The 23,398-nt window shown below is 44.1% G+C and overlaps 1 protein-coding gene across 2 annotated transcripts in view; it reads right to left on the bottom strand.

Moving 5' to 3' along the window:
* Positions 1–8,142, bottom strand: part of ADARB2 (adenosine deaminase RNA specific B2 (inactive)) — a 132,271-nt gene extending 124,129 nt beyond the window's left edge. For both annotated transcript variants that reach the window (XM_066628650.1, XM_066628649.1), the window contains exon 1: positions 8,121–8,142. In XM_066628650.1, the coding sequence (XP_066484747.1) occupies positions 8,121–8,142 (22 nt within the window). The remainder of the gene's footprint in view (positions 1–8,120) is intronic.
* Positions 8,143–23,398: the final 15,256 nt, after the last annotated feature.

Genomic DNA, 23,398 nt, shown 5'->3' on the forward strand with positions numbered 1-23,398 from the left:
ACCCAATTATCGTACCTAATGATATTGAAGTCAGGAAGCATGGAGAGAAAGATAGCTCTTGTTTCACACTCTATTCAGGTTTGAAAAGAATTTGTATTGATTCTGCACCACTGAATAAGAAAACACAGGGGGTTATTTGTATTTATAATTCATATGGCCTTTTCCAATCTTGATTCTATCTCAATCCCCCCCCCCCCCAAATGTTGGTTGAATGGTTTTGTGAACATAGAAAATGTATCTTTAGGACTTCATGTTTATCTGTGAATACACAGGATAACCAGTTCTGCTCACATAAAGTAAATAATTCCCTTTGAGCTCTGAAAGTTTTTTCTCTGGCCTTTCCTTAAAGGAAAGAATAAAATACAGGCTGACATCCTAACACAGGAATTCCAATTATCCAATTATGAGAAGATTGCTTCACTCTTGATATTTACACATGACTGCTGGGGCCTGATCTGATGGGCCAACTCAAGCGTTGCCGGCAAGACAAAATAGCTGGTCTGTTGTCACACCATTCTGGTAATGCTGCAAGCAAGAACAATATGGCATGAGTGTGATGTGGGGACCGGGTAGATGGGACTCGATAGCCTGGGAAGGCAGCTCATCTGAGAGAAGGAAAACTCTGATCCCAAGCCTCCACTGCCAAGTGGATACATCCAGTTATGGAAAAGGCTTCAGGAGTCAACCTCGAGGCAAAATCCGGAGCCGGAGTCCCTGAGGCAGTTCATGGCTGAGCACAGTCACGTTCTGGCAACTCCTGGTCTCTGCCTTTCCATTGGACCATTTCAGCGACGTGGAGAGGGGGGATTTGCTGCATGGGAAACAGTCTATCCTCCATATCTACTTTACCCAGGCTTCGCGCACTGGAGAGGACATTCTGTTCCAGAACCACCATTCAGAGCGTGATACCATAGTCTTCCAAGACTGAAGGATGCCAACAGATGTGGGGAGTAAGCAAACCTTCCCCATCTAACTATGTAGCTCTTGTTTATGAGGGATACAATTCGATTAATTGATGCAAACCTTTTGATGGACTAAAAGGTGCCTGCCAGTTAATCAGGCAGAATTTTTTATACATCCAGTTTCATACAACTAATTTTTCATACAACTAGTATTAGTTGTTACAAAACCAATAAATGGCAAGCTGCGAGTGCTCTGGGGCTGTATGCCCTTCACTTGTGGGATCCCCCCCCCCCAAGAAAGAGCTCCTGGTTCATGCTTCAATCCTTCCTTCTGGTTCAAGAAGAACCTTCTTCCTGGTTCAAGCCTCAAACATAAGGGGAAGGTATTCATTAGCCATCCTCTTTGCTAGCTAATGCACTCTAGTCAGCACCGAACATGAGTTGCCCCATGGCCTTCTCCATCCAGCCTCTCAAATGTAGCACAAGACAGATAGCCAGGTTCCCCTGGAAGCGCAACCGTGTCTTTGTGTGAAATGTCTCCAGGCAGGGAGCATTTTTACACAGGGTGGCATTTTAATGTGGTACCCCCCCATCTACAAATGGGGGGGTACAGTTCAGTCTGCCACCTCTAGACGTTACCACCTCATCCTTCTTGTATGTGCAGATCAGGGCTAGGGATGCAATCATATACACACTTTCTAGGGATTAAATCCTCCTGAATTCAACAGGATTTACTTCTGAGTTGGCATGCCAGGACTGGGCGGTAACATTTTGTGTTGGACTGGAAAATTTGTCCCTTGATCTTGGTTTAATTTCATTTAACAAGGTAAGAATGAGCAGGCAGTGAAAAGTATTTGTCAATGAATTTGTGAACATTGTTTCCAGAGATCTCTATTTATTTCCCATCACTGTATTTCTCTCTCATTCATCTGTACACACTCTCCTTTCTGGTCATTATGCACAGAAGCGTTAACCTGGTGCTCTTGCATCAAGAGCTATTGAGAACTATAATGCATCAGTAATAATGGCACTGCCTTTGTCTCTGGGTCATAAGGGTTCAGAAGAACTAGCCATCCGATACTCCACGCTACATTTGAAGCAATAATATTGTTCCTGATGAAGGTTATTCTGCTGCCAGGCAGCTCAAGCTTTGGGAGAGGAAAATAAAAGAAAGGCCACCTCTTGATTATAAATATTGCCAAATGCTGTGATTCTAATGAATACAAGGAGGATGTCTATTGTATCCAACGTGACTAGGCAAGTAGGAAGACAGATGTGGGCACAGACTGCCAGTCTGCAGTCTTGAGGTGACTGTTTCAGTTGGCCTCATGGGCTGGGCTGGCCCTGCTGCCTAGCCAGTACTGTGGCGTTTAGAAGCAGGACTGATAGCAAGTGACCTCAGATTCCACAGCAGTGGTGTAGCAACACCCTTGGGAACTTGAGGTGGTGTCACCTGAGGAGAACCCCGAAGCAACAGCATGATGTCACACGCTAGTGTGATGGAATGACATAACTTCTGGTTCACCCTGGAAGACCTTGGTGGAGGAAAGGGGCAGTGGGCACATTGCAAGATGGAAGCATGCAATGGCTCTGAGGCTCCAAAGGAGGAGGAAGGGGGCTGTGAAGCCGCTGCCATGTTTCTTCCTGACCAGGAAGAAGCCATTTGGCCCAGTTCTGAGTGACTGCTTATTTGTGCACCCTCTTCAGCCTGTTCTAGCACCCCCCTGGCCAGAAGGTGGTGCACAGAAGCAGTCACTTGGAGCTGGGCTGTGTGGCTTCCTAAGAAAACAGAAAGAGGTGGCAACTGCCACCTTGGCCACACCACCTCAGACATCCCCCACATGACCGTCCGGTGTGAAGAATGACCAATCAAGGGCCATCAAGCTACAAATGAAGGTCCCTTGATGAGCTCACTTCAGAGAAGATCACACAGGATCCTACAGAAGAAAAATATATAAAAGACTGGGTAACCAGATCCTCACATCTTTTGTCCATTGCTCTCTGACTGCCTTGCTGCTGCTGTGTTCATTTGCTTGACCTGCTGGTGCTGTTAAGCCATGTCTATTCCAGCCACCCATAAACTAGAAAAGAAAATCACAATTGTCTTATGTAACAAAAAGTGGATTTCTTGAACTTAAAACTGACCAGTGAGACTGATTGTTCCGTGAGCCAATGAGGTGTTATTGGCTCCACACAGAAGAGCATAAGTAAGGTCGGCTCTCATTTCCATGTATCAGAGCTAATATTAGAACTCTTATTCAGCTGAGTGAGTGTCATCAAGTTGGTCACTGGCTTTTTGTTGTTTACTGATTTGTTGGGTGATCTGTACTGTGAAATATTAAAATAAAAAATAATTGAACGGGTCACACCACCCTAGTGATGCCAATGCATTTAGGCTGTGCTTATCATATTGCAATTTATTCTGTATAATAATAATAATAATAATAATAATAATAATAATAATAATAATAATAATAATAATAATAATAATAATAATAATAATACAGGTATTTATATACCGCCTTTCTTGGTCTTTATTCAAGACTTTATTCAAGGCGGTTTACATAGGCAGGCTAATTTAAATCCCCGGAGGGATTTTTACAATTGAAAGAAGGCTCTATCTTTCAAGAGCCACAACAAATCCAGATGTTTCGTTCTGATCTGGCCTCCACCCTGGCCTCCATCCTCCCACACTCAGAGCAGATGGAAATAGCTCGGCTCAGCTTGTCAGCTGCTTCAAGGTCGCACGGTGCCGGTGGCCTCGAACTGGCGACCTTGTGGATGTTATCTTCAGGCAAATGGAGGCTCTACCCTCTAGACCAGACCTCCTGCCCTGGGCAGGAGGTCTGTATAGTCTGGTACAGGAGGATGACTGTCATGGGGATGAAGCAAGTTGCACTGGGTGATGCAAACCCTAGTGATGCCTCTGCCCAGCTGCACTATTGCCGGAGCCTAATCATCCCCCTCATAGCTTTTAACTGAGATAAACACATGGAGAATTCCAATCGCAGAAGTTCCACTTCACATTTACTTTGGCCCTTAGATGGTTATCTAGCAGGCTTGTTTAGGGTTGTGACCTATCAAGATAAACACAACCCACCAGCCATGTGTTGCAAACTCTCCAGCATTCCCCAGACACTTTCATATTTCTAATACGCCTGTTCTTGCACCAAGTCTTCCTGCTGAGTCCCCAGCCTGTGCAATTATACATCGAGTCACCAGTTCAACATAGTATTCATTTAATCTGCAATAGCTTGTCCTTGTCTTGGCTTCTGCAGCAGGACGGTCTACCCTGCTTTTCAGGTGTCTGAGGTTAAAAGACTTTTAAAATGTAAGTTGGTTTAGGCTGCAATCCTAACCACACTTTCCTGAGAGAAAGCCCCATTGAACAAAATAGGCCTTATTTCTGAGTAAAACTGGTTAGGATTGTGCCCTTAATCTCACAGTGGATCTGGTTGTATTTATTTACTACCTGAATAGATAGTTATTGGGTTGGAGAGAAAAAGGAAGCTAGTGTAGGTGCATGCATAATATTTTTAAATATTAAAAAAGTCATTCCCAAGATTTCTTCAGTCGATAATACTGTCTGATATTCCAGTTTGTCAAGATTGCTTAAACCACAGTTTTCCAGTTTGGAGGTCATGGGAAACTATGGTTTAACGAATCAGAAAGCTTTCCATTTAGCCAGCTATAGGGAGAAAGATGGGCATACAAGGACAGGTCACTCCTTCCTGGTTCATTCATCATCCAACAAGTGTGGTTTGTTGCTTCATCTGAACTGGGCCACTTTGTAGTCCAGGGTGGTCTCACACACTCCCCATCAGTAAAATCAGAACAGCAGCAACTGACCTGTCATGATGAAATGGATCATTTAAAAAAAGACAAAAATTTAACTATCAATCAACAGGTGAATGGAGGTCATTGATATAGCTTCCTTGGAATCAATGAAGTTGGGTGACTGCTTTTCAGAGGTGAAAAAGCGATGTCTTTGGGAAATTGATAAAGTCTGAGCTTCAGCATTTTCTGAAAGCAATATAATGTTTAAAAATAAATATTGTTTGATCAGTTTTTTTGTGGCTGGAAAAATCGACAAGGATATTTTAGTTGCCTGTAGTTTTTCTCTGTATTTTAATGTGTTATGATAATCAAGATCATTGCTCACTCCATTGAAGTTCCATTGAATTCAGTTTAAAGCACAGAAACACTCAAAAGAACATCAAATCTGCAGCAAAGATATAGCCTCTATTTCATTAGAATTTCTAGAATGGGGAGGTCTTCCTAGCTCTTATAATACATTAGGGCAGTGTTTCTCAAACTAGGACCCACTAGGTGGGTCGTGAGTCAATTTCAGGTAGGTCCCCATTCATTTCAATATTTTATTTTTAATATATTAGAATTGATGCTATCATTGTATGTAACTGCATTTGGGGAAATGTTAGATCTGTACTTTTAACAGGCTACAATGTATATGCTTTTAACAATGATTACTTGTGAGTAAGTGTGGGCAGCCTAGGATTGTTAAATTTTCCTGCTTGATGATATCACTTCTGGTCATGACATCACTTCTGGTGGGTCCTAACAGAGTCTCATTCTAAAAAGTGGGTCCTGGTGCTAAAAGTTTGAGAACCACTGTGTTAGGGTTTCAGGCATAATTCTGAAAACACTGTTGGAAGGGAAAAGTGATGAAGCAAGAAAAGAAAAAGCACTCTCTGCCTGTCTTTTGCTGTTTGGTTACATGTCACAGCACCATGATATGCTCTGCAGATAGGAAATGGTGGCCCGAGAAAGTGCAATGACAGCCTTAGGCGCCCGGAGTCCCCAAATGACAACAGATTTATGTACATGTAACAATGTGTAGGTCTGTGGAATAGAAAAGTGGATGACGACCATCACAGAGAAAAAATCACTTTCTCCACCCATAATTTCTAAGAGAGCAAATCTTCATACCTTCCAGCTGGTACACGGAGCCATCTGGTAGCTGATGCTGAAATAAACAGAAGTGCGTTGTTTGGTTCAAGCACTTCCTCTTTTTCAAAATTCAGCAATGTGTTACAACAAGAAGGTAAGATGATGCTTAAAATTAATGTTTGAGTTGAGGAATATGATAATATGCCGCGTGCTCTCCACCCGGTGCTACTCTCTCTTCATTATTCTATTCTTCTTTCATCTTGTCTGACTGATGTTAGTCAAACTGGCAGAATGCATGATAAATTACCAGTGAAAATTGTTGGATACAGTGGCACACCTAAGGCAACTGGCACTCAGGGGGCCCAGGCAAGCCTCCTATACACCTTGCCCCCCATAATGCCCCCTCCTAATTTTTAACAACCCCATAAGACATCTTAGAGGCCTCTGAATGGCACTTCAGACTCTGGGTTCACCGGTTTTTGGTGAAAACTGGAAGTGCCTTTTGGAGGCCTCTAAGATACCCCCTCAAGGCATGGTATCTGGGGCAATGTCCCCCGTACCCCCTTCTCTATGACACTGGTTGCACTTTCAGCAAAATATTGGTGTTGAGGAATAGAATGTGTAACTAGCTTGCGCTTCCTCTTCTCCATGCTTCCGTGGCTAATTTGAAATCATTCTTGGGTATATTCCTTCCAGCAGAGATTGGCACAGGTGGTCCTTACAATGGAAGCTTGCACATCTCCTGCCCAAGAAGGATGCATAAGACAGACTGTGTAAGTGAATGAGGGCCCAATCCTATCCAACTTTCCAGCCCTGGTGTAGCCATGCCAATGGGGTTTGTGCTGTGTCCTGTGATGGGAGGGTAGTTATGGAGGCCTCCACAAGGTAAGGGAACATTTGTTCCCTCGCCTAGGGGCTGCATTGCATGCAGCTGCACTGGGGTTGGAAAGTTGGATAGGATTGGGTCCTAAGAGTGGTCCTGTTCACATATACCCATAATTGCATATGAGTCAGTTACCTGTGGTTTGATCCCTTGATGCCTGGAAATGAATGAATGAATGAAGCAAATCATATAGGCAGCAGGCCAACTGTGTGGGCCCTTCTCCAACTCAGTTGTTGCACTCCTCCCAGACAGGCAACCATCAGGTGGACAAAGCACACATGACTAGCTGTATCCATCTGTGGTAACTTCATTCACATACAGATTTCCAACCAGCATGGATTCATACTGAGCGCATCAGCACCCACACCACTGTCGGCACATGTGAATGCAGTCAGAGACATGCAGGAAACAGTGCATAATTCAACCATCATTTCTTTTTATCTAAAAAATGATCACATACAAAAGCATAAAGCTTTATGTGCATAAATATTACCTGATAAAAATCCAAAAGAAAACAGGCCAGCATACTATAGGTCAAAAATCTTTAGGGAAAGCAAATGAAGTACTATCATTAATTACTGGATGCTCTACCCAGCCCTGGCTCTGTTGAGAGCCACTTCGATAACTGGTTCACCCGGTGGCATAGCTAAGGAGTGCAGGGGGTAGCAACTGCACTCGGCAACAAGCTTTAGGGGGGCAACAACCTGAGCTTGACACTAGTGCCCAAACTGTGAAAACCTTGGTATTTTTGAATAATACCATCATGTTACATACCATTCAATGTGGAATTTAATGCAGAATGCAATGAAAAAGCGGTGTCAAAATATCTCTATTCTATCAAAAGTTATAGCCAGATAACCAGAAAATACAACTAAGGGCACAATTCTAAGCAGGTCAACTCAGAAGTAAGTTCTATTTTGTTCAATGGGACTTACTCCCAGGAAAGCGAGGATAGGATTCCAGCCTAAAACACACAACTGCATTATGTCACAAAAACTGGAGCTTCTTAACTCAAAACTAACGAGACTGATGGTTCTGAGAGCCAATTAGATGTTATAATAATACAGCAGTGAACCAATAAGGTGTTAATATAGGGGGAGCCTGGGGGGAGGTGGCAGATTTTCCCCCATTTTCACTTTTTTAAAAGTCCGGGCATGACTTCCGAGGCACCATTTTGAACTTGGCACTGGGCTACATGATCATTAGCTATGCCACTGGGTCCACCATCTGCCTAAAGGCAAGCTGATAGTTTACATTGGATTGCTACCAGGCCAGAATGGCAGGTTGAATGGGCTTTTCCATGCTGTATACAAATCAAAAGGCAGACACATATACATCTTACAACCCATCAGCCACATACACAGATTATACAATACATTCTATTGGCTCTACTATTCACCTCCATATGAAGAAGAGAAACTGCTTACTTAAATTGTCTTCATCTTCCATGCTGGCTGCACCAGGACTTAAATACTTGAAGGGTGCGATGAAAGTTGACAAAATGCTTACTTTTTCTGTAATGAAAAGAAAAAAAAGAACACATGTTTATGAAACCTGTGCCAGTAGACCCAACATGATGAGTTTTTTCAGATTGATTTTCTGGGCTAAGGCAGCTGGCATATCTCTTTGGCATCGACTTGTTCTAATTCTTACACTCATCTCCAAGTGTAACCAAACTTCAGTCACATTCATCCCTTGCTGCCCTGTAGTCTCTCCTCACTTCCTTCCCATTCCTCTTTCTCTGTTGTCCTCAATACAGTCACCATTTAGATTGTAGGCTCTTTGAAGCCAGGGGACAGTTTTTTCTGCTTATGTTACTACCATCAATGTAAGTGGATGCCAATAACCCCTTGACACAAGTTCCTGTCAAAGCATCTCCTGCTCACTAACATGACCCATATTCTGTTCATCAGCAAAAGCACTTCTTTGAGACCATAGGGCTCTTCATCCATATCCTCAACCAATGCAAAAATACGTTTACAAGGAGATAACAAAGCTCACAAGAAGTCTCCACAGCATTAGGTAAGTGCAACTGACATATCAATGGCTTGGTTCAGACGCAGTGCTGGACCACAGTCGGTGCTATGAGAACAAATTTGGAAGGAGCCCTTTCATTTACATGCCCCATCCTCCTCCCCTTGAAAGTTGAAATGGCCTCCTTTCCCTTTCTTGTTTATGGTAAACCATGACTTAGCACTACATCTGATCTAGCAAACCATGCCTTGCAACCCAGAATGGTAAACAGAGTTTTCTGGTTTTCAAGGCAACTGCAGTTCAAATGCAATAGTTAGCTAACTGTGGCTTGTCTCAAGCTAGTGGCATAGCAAGTGGGGGATAGGGGAGCAGTGATAGCGCATGCCAAATCCTGAACCCCTTCCCAGTCCAGATCTGCCTTCACAGAGTGATGCAAACTTGTGTCAGCAATGGAGTCATAGCAGGTGCTGGGGCTTACCCTGGTGAAAGAGGACAAATGTCCCCTTACCCAAAAACTTCTAGCAGTTGGGATCCAGTGGAAGCCACACCAGTGCTACTGCATTGCCACATGGAGATTTCAGTAGGACTGGGCTGTAAGTGAAACTAAGTCTTGAATACATGAACCTGAATCAGCTGTTTCATTTGGTCCATGCCTAGCTCAACATAGTCAGCGGGTCTCCAGGGTTTCTGACAGGGATCATTCCCAGCACTAACTGCGGGTGTCATGGATGTTGTTGACTTCTGTGCCTACGCAATCCTCTTGGGTCACCTTTGCCTAGGCATCAGGACCATCCCTAGATTCTCTCCTTCTGCAGTGCACAATACCTCCATTGTCACTTGTGAAACAGCCATGGAATGAAAAGATTAATTTTTGTCTCAAGTACAATTGTGGTTCCAATTTGTACAAGGCTGTGGCTCAGTTAATAAAAATGACAAAAGTGATTGTTTAGTATTTGAACCCACCAGCTGGCAAACAGAAGATTAACTGTGCATCTGGAAGAAGCAGGAGGTGAAAATATTTGCAAAAGAGGAGGGGGGATGTTTCTGAATGCGAGATCTAAGAAGAGAAGGATCACACTCTGTATTTTGTGCTGACAAATTATTGGCTTTGTGTAGAAAGAGAAGAAGATAGATAGGAGGGAAATTAAATGGAGGTGTCTGCAGGGCAACAGTCAGTTTGGATATATATCTAAAAGAATGATTATGTAGTTCTATCCTTTGCGTAGCTGTGCTCTCTTAGGGGGAAGACTGATGTAACATTTGTAGTGCAGTGGGGCTGGTATGGAAGTGCCCTCACTACATTCTGGACACTTTCCCTCTCCAAGATCAGTCTCCAGAGGAAAAAAGCCTTCTGCAATTTTGCAGCAGAAGTTGTGTACTGTGCCTACTGTACTGTATCGACAGTACTGACTGGCTAGTATCTGTCAAGTCATGAGAACACTTTTGCTTACTCCTTTTGCCTACACCTTGGACAGCTTTGTAACTGTTCAAAAATGTTTTCTTTTTTAAAAATAAGGTTAAAGGTGAAAGCATATGTCAGGTGAGTGGCCCACTGGAAACACTGGGCAAGGAAAAAGACTAATAGCTTGATTTGACTAATTCTGGAAGCACTGGGCAAGGAAAAAGACTAATAGCTTGATTGGATTAATTTTCTGTCGTGAAAATTATGAAGCCGGGAGATGGACCACAGTGAGGCTTTTCTTTAAACACTGTATCTGTCTTCACCCTTATAAGTATATAGGCCAATGTTTCTCAACCAGTAGTACTCATACCACTGGTAGTACTTGAGGTGGTGTCTGGTGGCACTTGCGGGACCCTCAGACCCCTGCCAGCGAGACCAGCTATGCAACGCAACAAGCAATGGTAGGAGGCTTGGCTGCAGAGCTCTAGCGTATGCTTTTTGCACGCTTGAGAAAGATGTCCCATCCGCCCTGAGACTCTTGCCAGTGTTTGTTGCTTTGCTCCCCATCTAGAAGTAACTGGTGATGACATCATCATCAGTTACTTCTGGTGGTACATACAATAGGTGGACCACACAAAGTGGACAAACATTAAGAAATATTGATATAGGACTTAGAAAATGAAGGGTGCAACTCTAAACACACAAACTGGAGAAGTGAATCCCAGTGAACTTGAAAGAACTTCCTTCTGCATAAATTCTGCATGAGACTGAATTGGAAAAGGAAGAATCAATCCTGGTTGGTGTCAGTGGCATCCCTAGGGTTTGTGTCACCCGGTGTGGGATGCCAGCACGTCACCCCCCATGCAGTGGGCGGGACAACACCCCAGGTGGTGGGCGTGGTGATGTACCATCACTCCACCCCACACTGGTTTTTGGGCTGTACCTTTTGATTGAACAAAGATAGAACACATTCTGCATGAAATTACACATTGATTGATATATAACATGATGGTATTATTCCTACAAACTGTGATTTTAGTGATTTTGGTCCCTAGTGATGTCACACACACACACACCAGGTGTCAACTTACTAACACCTTATTGCAGCAGTTCTCAAACTTTGAGCGCTGGGATCCACTTTTTAGAATGACAATCTGTCCAAGACCCACCAGAAGTGATGTCACAGTAGACATCTCTCTTTTCACCTGATTCTTGGTGACTCAGCATTTTACACAACTTAGGCCCTACCTTATCCAGGCCAAATTTCCCGGGTTGTTTTCTAACCCTGACAAGTGTCATCATCAGGCAAAATAAATAAGTATAAATAATAAAAGTAAAACAAATAATTAAACAAGCAGAAGCCAGCCCTGCTCCACCAAGTGAATTTCCTCTGTAGCCTGCCTGCAATAACACCCTCCCTCCAAAACCAGTGAGGTTTTCAGCCCTACCCAGTGCCCAGTTCAATTTAAGAGCTTCTGTTTAAACCAGATCACTGTCAGGCTTTGCAAGTCTCAAAAAGGTTCACCTTATCAGCTGAAGCCTGTTTTGATCCTTTTTAGTGGGTGGGTGGGGGGCTGCCTTCTGGAGCACTTGCTGAGCACCAGTTCCATCAGATCAGGACCATTCTGGTAGCCTTGCACTCTCCTTCACCTGATCTTTCACACCAGCCAAGGCACGTTTGCTTACTCAAGAGAAAATGCAACCGTGAGGCTTAGTTTCGCTTTCCATAGGGCTCAATACATTCATCTGCTTGGAGGCAGGGATTTCCTTCTCAGGTGTTTTTGGGGGCTGCATTCATTGGATCAGGGCCATTCTGGTGTCATTGGATTCCTCTCAGCCTGCCCTTTCCGATGGACTAAGGCAAGTTCACCTACTCATGAGTAAATGTGCAATACAGCTCACTTTCACTTTCCATAGGGATCCATGCATTTTTTGTTCTCCAGTTCTTTGGCCATAACTTTTGATAGAAAGGAGATATTTCACTCTGGTTTGTTGCATTGCAATCTGCTCGAAATTCCGCATCCAACGGTATATAATATGATGGGGTTACTCCTAACCACCCTGATTTTAGTGTGTCACCCCCAGTGTGCATCACCCCCGTGCGCATCACCTGGTGCGGCCCGCACCCCCCTAACGACGCCACTGGTTGGTGTCATTGCAACTAAAGCACAACCAAAAAGAATAGCAGGAGCAACTGCACCTATAGAAGTATTACAAAAAAGGAGTGCCAGTTTTGCAAAAAAGCCTTGTATAACTCTCCTTGCCCCTCCCATCCCTGGTACAATTGTTGATCATCTATTTGCAGTATTTGTGCTCCTTCTTGCTATGAGACTTGTGGCTAAAGCAGATTATTGTAATATGTATTTAGTTCTATTGCAAGTCACACTGTATCACAATGTTCCTTTTGTCCTCACAACAAACTTGTCAGGTAGGTTAGGCTGGGAGATGCTGACTGGCCCAAAGTCACCCAGGAAGCTTCAAGAATTTCCTTTGTTCCAGCCTGGCTCCTGCATTGCCTGCTTTCCCAATCTCCTGGGAAGGAGATCCTGGTTGATTTGACATCGTTCCTTACTAAGCATTTGGCGCTGATTCACACAGACACATACATCACTTGCAGTGCAAGCTTATATGCATGCCTGCTCAGAAGTTAGTTCCATTAAGATCAGTGGGACTTACTTCCAGGTAAGTGTGTATATGAGCCTTGCAACCTTGATCTCTTGACACAAGATGACTGAGCTTGATGACAGATGGATGTGTAAATTGGCTGCACTGAAAAGCACTGTGCTTGAGGTCACACATCATATCAGTCATATATTTTCTCCAGGCTGTGGTGGGAAGAGAGTTACTGCTATCACAGAGCAAGGAGATGTTTCCATACAGAGTTAGACTGGACAATCAACCTGCAGCGGGTACAACATTATAGTTAATTGAACCCTGATCTGAGAAAATATAGAAAGAATGGGAAATGCAGCCACTTCTAACCTCAATCTTCCTAAATATTTGGAAGCTTAATGAGTACTATTAATAATTGTGTTTTAAAATGTTCTCTGAATATGCAGCAAAGATTAGACAGATGGTCACCAGTAGTTTCCCACACCAGCATTAATGACATTTTACTGAATTACTCCCATTATTATCCTGTTCTAATTGAGTTCTCTAACCTACATTGTGTGTGGGAGATTTCTGAAATAGGATTGTTTTTCAAAAGAGAGGTTGGAATGGGGGAACACCCGTCATTCTCAAAGTCAGGAACAGTTTAGATTACTGAATAAATGCAGTTCTAGAAGGAGACATCAGTGAACATACACAGGCATATGAAACTGCCTTCTATGGAACCAGATCATTCGTCCCTCTAACTTAGGGCCCAATCCTATCCAAGTTTCCAGCACTGATGTAGCCATGCCAATAGGGTGTAAGCTGCATTCTGCAGTGAGGAGCAGTCACGGAGACCTCCTTAAGGTAAGGGAACATTTGTGCCATCCCAGATGCAAGGGATGGCACCAAGATGCAGGTCTCTTGTTGTCTTGTATGATCCTTGAAGCATCTGGTAGGCCACTGTGAGATAAAAGAAGCTGGACTAGACGGGCCTTTGGCCTGATCCAGCGGGGCTGTTCTTATGTTCTTACTCCAGGGCTGCATTGCAGCTGCATCAGTGCTGGAAAGTTGGATAGGATTGGGCCCTTAGTCTTTATGGTGGTCTTTATAGTTGCGCGAAAACAGTCCACAGTCATGCACTTCCGGGATGCTATTATAAATTAAAAACAACATTAGTAAATCAGACTTCAACCCTATGTATGTTTACACAGAAGTAAACCCTATTGTGGTCAGTGGATCTACTTCAAGGTAAGCATGTGTAGGATGACAGCTGTAAAGGTTCATATGCAGCAACGATCAAAAGCTTATGGAAAGGGTCTTAACAAAATTAGAGAAGGAGCCAGGCAGATCTGCACAGGGAAGATATTACACAATTTAGGTGCCACCTCAGAAAAGGCCCTGCTTCCTTCACCTCAAACGAGATGCAGAGTGGGGTTCTGAAGCAGTTCAGGTGGTGGGCTTTCCCTCCGCAATTCAGAAAGGCTCCCTTGTGCTGATTAACCCTGTTCTTGCAACACTGATCAAGTTTTGTCATTTGTCCTTTCTCATGGACACCGCTTCTCTCCTAATGAACCAACCCAACAACGGAAAATAATGTCTTGAGAGAAACCGTTGTATTTGTAGACTGCTAATACAAGTCGAGCCAACACTCGGTGAAATGTGTAATACTGAGTAATCCTCTCTCAGAGATGGAGGCGCCCATAAAGTGATAATAACTCAAGGTATTTTATCTCACTGTGTCTTCAGGCTAGGAAACAGAAGGGAAAAAAACACTCAGGAAACCAAATTAAATAGTTTGATCTAATATTAGTACCCTGAACCAGATTTCAGATTGATTTCTGTGGCATCTAATAGAGAGCAACACACACACACACACACACACACACACACACACACACAGCCCCTCTTATTGAAAATCCACCTCACGAACTGGGATTTATTAAAAAAAAAAACAACAAACCTTATTTTGTTTACTAGAAGTAATAAAAAACTAATATTTCACAATGCAGCATGTCCTGTTCTGTAAATTGTTGTATTTTTTTTAAGCTGGCTCGGAGTAGGCTGTTATGAAGTGCTGACGGATTGCTAGTGAGACCTGTCTAATTTGCATTCATTTGAGGAAATAGTTGATAAGGCACATTTTTGTCTTTTGGTAGGATGCTGAATGCTTCAGGACTGTGTGCGATATCAAGGCATTTATACTGGCTGTGCTTCATTGAAATTGTTAGGTGTAACTGATCAGACTAGCTAATTATCTAGAAAATGATCTGTTTTCAGCCTTCCAGAGGTTCTGTGAGGCCGTCGTAGGACTGAACTTGGCTGAAGCTACAGATGTTACTTTCATCCACTGATTTCTTAGTTTTTCCTCGTGAGAGCTTTTTTCCTCTCCAGAAATCTCTTTGCATGTAGAAAACTAGCAAGTCAGGGAGAAGGCAAGGCTAGAACCCTTTTCCCTGTCATGGAGCTTTCTCTGTGTGGGGAGTGGAAGCTCAGGCATTATGTGCACACCACAGGAACAGAACTGTACATATGTTTCAGGTTGGCTGACTAAGGGTGCAATCCTAACCCCTTATGTCAGTGCTGGAAAGTTTCCAGTGATTTCCAGTGCTTTCCAGCACTGACATAAAGGCAACACAGCTCTGAGATCAGGGAACAAACATTCCCTTACTTTGAGGAGGCCTCCTTGAGTGACACCCAACTGCAGGATGCAGCGCATGTCCCATTGGCACTGCTATGCCAGTGCTGGAAAGCAGTGAAATAAAGGGTTAGGATTGCGCCCTAAGGGCCCAATCCTATCCAACTTTCTAGCTCCAGTGTAGAAAGGACTGTATTAGGCATCCTTAAGCCTTACTACACATAATCCATAAATACGACACCATTTTAAAAGGACCTTTAGCATCCATGGATTTTGGTATCCGCGGAAAGTCCCAGAACTTATCCCCATGGGGAATATGGAGGGCCTACTGTACATGAAGGCCAGGGAAAGAGTCACAGCCACAATCCTGCTTCCCTCATGCATGTGTTCAATCTTGTACTGTAACTAGATAGAAGCCATCACTTGAGGTTCATTAGGAGCCACTGTTGTTCTTTGCAGATGTTTGAGCAAGTTCTTGTGGATGCACATACGAGGAGGGGTGGTGGCTGCAGACTCCTATCCCTGCTGTAGGCACACGATTGACATATCTGTAATGTGCCTCTGCGCGTATACAAAGACTGGGTTCCCAATTATACATAGGCACATTGCAGATGTGCCAACGAACATGTATACAGTGGGAGCAATTCTGCGATTCTGCCCCCTCCTTCTGCCCTATGTGTGTTCACTGATTGTGAATCTAGGGCCACCCGGATCTTCTGAAAAGAACCAGTATAGATCTAGGATTTGGAAGCAACGCAATCTCAGAACCTAGCAAACTGCGCTGCTCCCAGGTTAGCAATGTCATATTGATTTGGGGAGGTTGCGCTGCAATCAAAGTCTAACTGAGAAGCTGTTTGCTGTCATTTTAAACACCAGGTGGGGCAAATAAAAGTAGCTTTGCGCATGCTAGTCCGAAAGGTGCATGGACTTGGAGGAACATGTTGCATTTAGGGATATTGCAGAATCCTTGTGGTCTGCATTCCCATAAAGCCAAATCAGATGAAATGCATCAGTGTCTAGTTTGGGGTTTCCCCTAAAATGAAAAAGATAAGCTAAGCGGGAGCCCAGTCTGGATTGGGACCATAATGTGGGGGTAGGGTGTGGTTAATCCTTTACCTCCATGCAGTTTTTCCATTGAAAAATCTCCCTGAAACTGCTGCAGGCCCCCAAAAGTGCCATTTAGTTCAGCACCTTCAAGAATACCTCAGTTTATGGCCTGTCTCTTCCTCTGTGACATACAAAGATGTCTGTGTGGGAAGGCTGCTGTGGTCTAGATCCAATTCCCGCTGCTTTCATGATATTTTGGACCTTTGCACATTTTCTTTGTCGCCTCGTGTCTAAATATAGGGGCATTCTCTGAATGAGGATGTCGGCTTTGATCATTTTGGACTGGAAAGTGATATCCCCAGATATCAGCCTCTTGTGGCTGTTATTGAGCTTCCCACTGATCTGTAGGCTGTTCAGCAAGAGCTGACTCACTGCTATTTGTCTTTTATGTACTGCTTCTGAAAGGTACAGTAAGTGATTAGTGATTAAAGGCTCTCAGTTTAATCCTGTATCTACTACAGACTGGGGGAGGTATGACCTTCTTCTCTTGTACTTTTGCAATAATGCATATTTAACCCTAATCCTCTCCTGGCCTCTGCTTTGTTCCGTAAGTTGATCTTTTGCTGCTCGTTCCATTTCTGAGTTCTCTTAAAAAGGCAGAATGAATTCTATTTTTTTTTTAAATGGCTTCAATGGAGGATGGTTATAAGGGGGTGGGGGCATGCTGGTGTATTTTAGAGGTGATGGGAAGTGTACAAACAATGGCTTGGATTCAGCATATCATACCTGAAATGGGGGTGTGGGGAAATTGTCCATCTTGGAGCAGCAGCGATATGGGGCGAGAGGATCCTGCACTGTTCTCACTCTTGCCCGAGCATGAATTGTGCTCACAAGTTTCCCAAGGAAGCAAAACCAACTTGCAAATACTCAGGACCAGTTCATCTGACTCATGAGAACATAAGAAAAGCCCTGCTGAATCAAGGCAAAGGCCCATCCAGTCCAGCATCCCATTTCCCATAGTGGCCCACCAGTTGCCTCTCAGTAGCCCATAGCTAGGAGTTAAAGGCATACCACTCACCTGCTATTGCTTCCCTGCAACTGCTGCAGTAAACCGATGTGGAACCTTAAGGTCTCATACAGCCATCACGACTAGTAGCCAGACTTGACCTCCATCCTTATGTCTAGTCCCCAAGCCCACAGCCAGTCTTCAGGAGCACCACCACAAGCAAACACCACACCAATCAAGGAGCAGCCACACCAGTCAAGGAAGTCTTACATCCAATCAATCAACTCAAAGTCCAGTTGGTCAGAGTGGGTTCAATGATGGCCACTGATCTCTGTGAAAGGTTCCTGGTCAGTTAGCTAACTGGTTGAGCAATTAGGAGACTTAGGGCACAATCCCATGCATGTTTACTCAGAAATAAGTTCCATTGTGTTGAATGGGGCTTAGGAAAGGGTGGATAGAGCACAATCCTACTCAGTCTACTCAGAAATAAGTGTCACTGAGTTCAGTGGGGCTTACTCCCTGGTATGTGTGCATAGGATTGTTCTGCTAATCTCACTGATTACAGAGAGCTTTGCTGCTTCTCCTCTTCTGCTTCCAGCTTCACAGAGCCCATGTATGGCACATCCTCCATTCAGTCACGTACTAAAGTCAGGCACATTACACTGGAGCTGTTGCAGTCATTTCCATGAGGGCAGTAGCTCTCTTGCAGCAAAGACAGAAATGATCCCTGCTACCACTGACATTTCTCTGTGCAGTTGTGTAGCCACTATCTTTGTGTGGGTGCACTCCCACAGCAACCTGAATTGCCTACTTTGTGTAAAGAGCCCACATAGGGGATCTCCATGTTCCAATCCTTGGATCAATCTCACCTGACTCTCTTAGCTTCCTCCACAGAGCAAACTTGAAGCTAGCAGGAAGTGACATCACTAGCATGCCCCCTAGCCTGCTTCCAGCTCAATTCATGAACAAACGACAAATCATGGCGTTGAACTTACGTCAGGGTGCGACAAGCACAGAAAATGGCGTCAAGTGTACATGCATGGAGGCGCCATGTTTAATACCTTTCAGCTCGAAGGAGAAGTTGCAAGTGTGGCGAGCATGTTAGAAGTGAAAAAACATACATGACCATAGCATGCTGGGAGGAGATTTGCACATACCCCTCCAGTGCAACTAGTACTGTTAGGTGCAAAATATATGCAGCCGTGGAGTGTTCTGGGAGCAATCCCAGCAAGCTTCACATTTCCTGCTTTGATTCAAGAGTCCAAGTGAGAGTAGGAGCCAGATATGGGGCTGGGGGTCGAGCTGGCACAGGGGTGGCAGAGCTATGTGGTGCCTTAGGCAGCCCAATAGCTCTGAAGCTGAGACAATATTAGCTGAGTCCTCTTGCAGACACAATTGTTTCCTCAGCCCTTCAGATTGTTTGAAGATTTGTGATGCTCAGCAAACTCCGAAAAGAGGGTGCGTATTGGAGAGGGACGACTGCAACAACTGGCATGTGACTCCCATCAGCAATTACAAAGGGGGCTGAGCATCTTAGTCCTTTCCCATTCTGCTGCCAACACCCTCCTTGAATATTTAAGAGAGTCCAATAATTTCCTGGAGATGAGTTAGCTTCTGTTCTGCACTGCTGGCACTGCTTATGCTTGGGGGTTTGGTTTCTTTACGGCTCTTCTCCAAAATGCGGCCTGTCAGAATTAGCACTTCCGAGCTCATACTTCTTGGATGACTTGGGGTGGGTGTAAATAAAGGATGAGAACTGCATGGCTTGCTCTTGGGCAGTTTTATAAAGAACCTTCCATGGCATGGTGACAAATTCATGTTCTGAAAGATGGGAAAATGGGCCTAATATGATGCTGCTAGCCTAGAAGACAGCCTCTAGTGAAAGATCGAAATAGACTTATTAGGGACCTTGGGATTTTATTTCCTGGGTTGTAAAGGACACAAAAGATGCAAGAGGCAGACCTGGAGAAGGAAAAATGACACTGCTACTTAAAAGAAGTATTGTGTAGCTGAAATTTGAAGTGTCACAAGGCAGTGACATAGCTACCGGGGGGTGGCATGTTAAGTATTGTAGATGTCTGTGGCCACGGTGGTACTTGGTACAGGGTAGTACTTACTGTGCAGCCCTCCCATAGCTATGCCACTAGCCACAGGTAGGGCCATGAAGCCAACTGGTTATCTCAGGAAGTAGATTGGCAGGGGATGGCCATCTCTGCCATCCTACTAGCCTCCACTGTTGTTCCTCCTCCTTCCAAATCTTGAACTGGAAAAGGAAGGGGGGGGGGATGAACAAGAAATGTGGGGGGGAGGGGAGTGCTGAGCTAGAATATTGGAGAGTGGGAGGAACGGAGGCTGCCACATCATTAGAGAAGGGAAGACAGCATTTGGCACGGTGCCTCAGGTGTCAGGAGGTCTTTGGCCAGCAGGCATCTCTATGGTACAAAGGTCAGAGATTAAGAAACAATTAAGTTGTTTCTAGTACAAGTTAGCTATTCCATGGCTTCCTCAACTCATGAACTCCAAGCCCTGCCCACCTTTAACTCTTCAGATCTAGGAGAGATATGGGAGGTAGGAGAGTCTTGGAGAGGGAGAGGTCGGGCTTAGGACAGCAGGAGCTGGAGGAGGCTAAGAGAAGGGACCCAAGACATGAAGGCTAGGTCTTGAAGAAGGAAATGGGCCCACTCCACATGGGCAGCAGAAAGTGGTGGGAGTGTTCTCAGGGAGAAGAAAGGACAGTACCACTCGCGACTGCACATTTTTGAATACTTCCCTTCATTAGGAATTCCCTGCAAGTAAAAACTAAAGCAACAAGATGCAAGCTGGCACTCTGTTCTTTCGGCGGCACTCATTTTTAACTTGCATGGAATCTCTCACTGGAGAGGAGCATTAAAAATGGCAACCCGGTCTTAAGTGGTTGCTGCACTTTTGGACTAAATTTTGATCCAGAGGAGTGAGAGGAAGAGCTTTCCTTCTCAAAGCAGGACAGAATGGCCAGGCGGTGGACCTTCACCTGGACCGGGGCTGCAGAAAGCACCCAAAGCATCATCAGGAGATGGCAAAAGCTGTCAGAAAGTTGTGGTTGTCTGTTACAGGCACATGTTTCTCAGGGATGAACTATGATTCAGTCAGGATTAAATAGTCCTGTAGGCAGAGGGAGGAGGAGGAAACTTGTTCTTGGCTTCCCTGCTGAAATGCCTATAAAGCCCAATTAGGATTATAACTTTGCATTAAATTAAATATGTTATTTTGCACCAGCACTTACAAAAGACTCCTAAGTATCCAATAACCATTTCCTTTATTCCCTTGTTAGCAGCTGACACTTTGGCGGTGCTCAGGCGCACGCCAAGTTGATTTAGGGCATTGATTTTCAGCTGGCACACGTCCCTCCATCCTCAAACAGAACTGATTAGCTGAGGAGGAAAACAGCACTTACTTTGTATTGTCTTTCGGATTCTGCCCGCCTCCCTTTGGAGGATGTCTCTGACAGCAGCTGGCTAGGAAAGACCTCTCATTTTCTTCCTCACAGAGGAGGCATACAACCCAGAGAGCAGCCTTCAGCCAGGGAGCGATCCAACTGGGCTTAAAGCTGCTACATGGTGAAGCATTTGCTGGAGTGCGCTGGGGCAGTCCAGTTTGCCAAAGTGCTTGCCTCTTGTGTGCATCTAGAAAGACCCAGTGTCAATGCTGTCCACCACACAGTGGCTTAGACTGGATCTATTTGTGCATCAGAATGAAGTGGGAAAGAGATGATAAAATGCTGAGGTGACAAGATGACCTGGAGAAATCATTTGCTACTTGTGAATGCTCCTCAACATTAAGCCATTTCTGTTCAACATTGCATATGTGCATCAAATGTGTACCCCTGTGAGCTGGACAGAAATGGATTAAACAGACCACCTCTGAAAACAGAAAACAAGCACTTTAAAGACAAAGGTTTTTTTTTTTCTTCTTCTTCTTTCAGCAATTTGTTGCATTGATTTCTTATTTTCAATGAGTTTTTAATTTAGGAGAGCAATCCAAAATGGCACCTCTCACCTGCAGTCTGAAGTGGTACATCCCAGTCTGCCACCATAGTCTGGTGCACATGTAGACTAGGTTTTATTTGCTGTTCTCTGCACTTTTAGGTTTCTATTGCACAAAACACTTATTGGCAAATTCTAGGGGTTCATGTTCTCAACCTTAATCATTGGCTCAACCTCATATCCATAAGCACCTGGAAAGCCAAAGAGCTGTAATGCAAGTATTGTCTTGTCCATTTGGCCACTATCTTATCTATTTGTATTTATTGCTGCAGGCACTGAAATGCCTATTTCACTTCCTTACCCCTTAGGCAAGAGGCACAAGGCAAAAGATCTGGCATCATCAACCCTCCAAGTGCTTCCAATTGATGCTTTCAGTCTTCCGTGCTGCTACCAATAACAGGCTGTGGCTAATCCACTTAAAGCACTGATCATTATTGCAATTATACAGTTAGTGATCCTATTCACTAAGGCATGGCTAAGCTTTCCAAGTACATTGATTAAAATATGTGAGATTCTTATATGTGGCAAAGCGAGCTACGGAGTCAATGCCAACAAGCTCGTCTTCTGCCAAATCAAAGGGAAAGCAGGAGTTCCAGCCAAAGTCAGAAAACTACCTGTCCTCCTGACAAAAACATGCTTAGCTAATTTATTGGATTACGCCAATACACTAAGAACAGGTTGGTGCACAAGATAGAATGGGTCAAGAGAACTAGGCTAGAGTTGTGGGCTGCTGAACAATGTGTGAAGTGGGAGGTCCCCAAAGTCAACACCCTGAGCTGGAAATTGGAAGAAGCTGAAAATACTGGAGTCTACAGGACAGCAATATGCACTCCACTGTTGACCAGGCAAGTGCAGAAGATGAATATATTTGTATATTATATATTATATAGGCCTGAAAGACCAATGCAGTGGTTTCACAGTACCTACCAGTTACATTTTCAGCACATCAAGGAAGACTCTGAGGAAGGGGCACAAAAGCCCAGCATAATTCATTAGGTAAGGCTGTGGTTGCCCCTTGTGTTACAAGTGAATAGCGCTTATCAGGTACAATTGTGTCTCACTCTCTAAAAAAATCCATCTCCAAGTAGCAGCCTGAAGTGGTACAGTCCAGAATTCTATCATTTAGTTCTCTGCAACATGTAGGTCATTCTTAGATGTTGAAAGTAGAGTATCTGTGTAGCCCGCTCCCCCCATTCATTTCTGTGGGGCTTGCACAGTGATGTGTGTCACTTTGAAGAAAGTGCTCTACTTATCACGCCAAAATGGAGGGGAAAAATCACACATATTATAAAGATCGGTTTTCCACCCCTCTTTTTGAGTGGAGAGGAAGGTCATTTTGCAAACTCCCCTTTAGGGAACTCTGCTGACAGAGGTTTTCCTCCAACAATTTAATCTGAATGATACCATCTCTATAACCCTTTGTGCAGATTTGTCCTTCCAATGCATGCTATTGTCAGTTGTGAGATCCGGTAGGCTGGTTCCACTGATAAAAGTGGGACACAAGGGATGTCTGCTAAGTGAGTTTTGAAAGGACTGCTCTGCCTTGGTTATAATGATCGAACAAGGGTCAGAATTATTGAAGTTTGTGCCCCTGCTTAGTAGTGACTGAGTAGTTCCTTTGGGTCTGCATGCCTTTCTATTACAAGTGACATAAGGTGAAATTGGATATAGTGTGGATGATAACATGGGAATCCTTTTTATTTTGTTATGGGTACATGGAACTGGACTACCTTATGCCCTCCTTTTGGGCTTCCCAGATATCTTTATGGGAAATAGGATGCTGGACTAAATGGACCTCTGGTCTAAACTGGAGAGCTTTTCTTATGTTCTTAGGGGCTACAAGGGAGGCATGAAGCAATGGTTTCAGATAACTACAGTATTGTAGAAATGTGTGTCAGCCCAATCCTATCCACAGTTTCCTGGGAGTAAGTCCCATTCACTCTAATGGGGCTTACTTCTGAGTAGACATGCATAAGATTGGGCTGTAAGTCTATTTTCAAATATTTCATTTATTGATTAATCTA

Source organism: Tiliqua scincoides, chromosome 5 (genome assembly GCF_035046505.1).
Source record: "Tiliqua scincoides isolate rTilSci1 chromosome 5, rTilSci1.hap2, whole genome shotgun sequence".
In the NCBI taxonomy this organism is placed as follows: Eukaryota; Metazoa; Chordata; class Lepidosauria; order Squamata; family Scincidae; genus Tiliqua; species Tiliqua scincoides.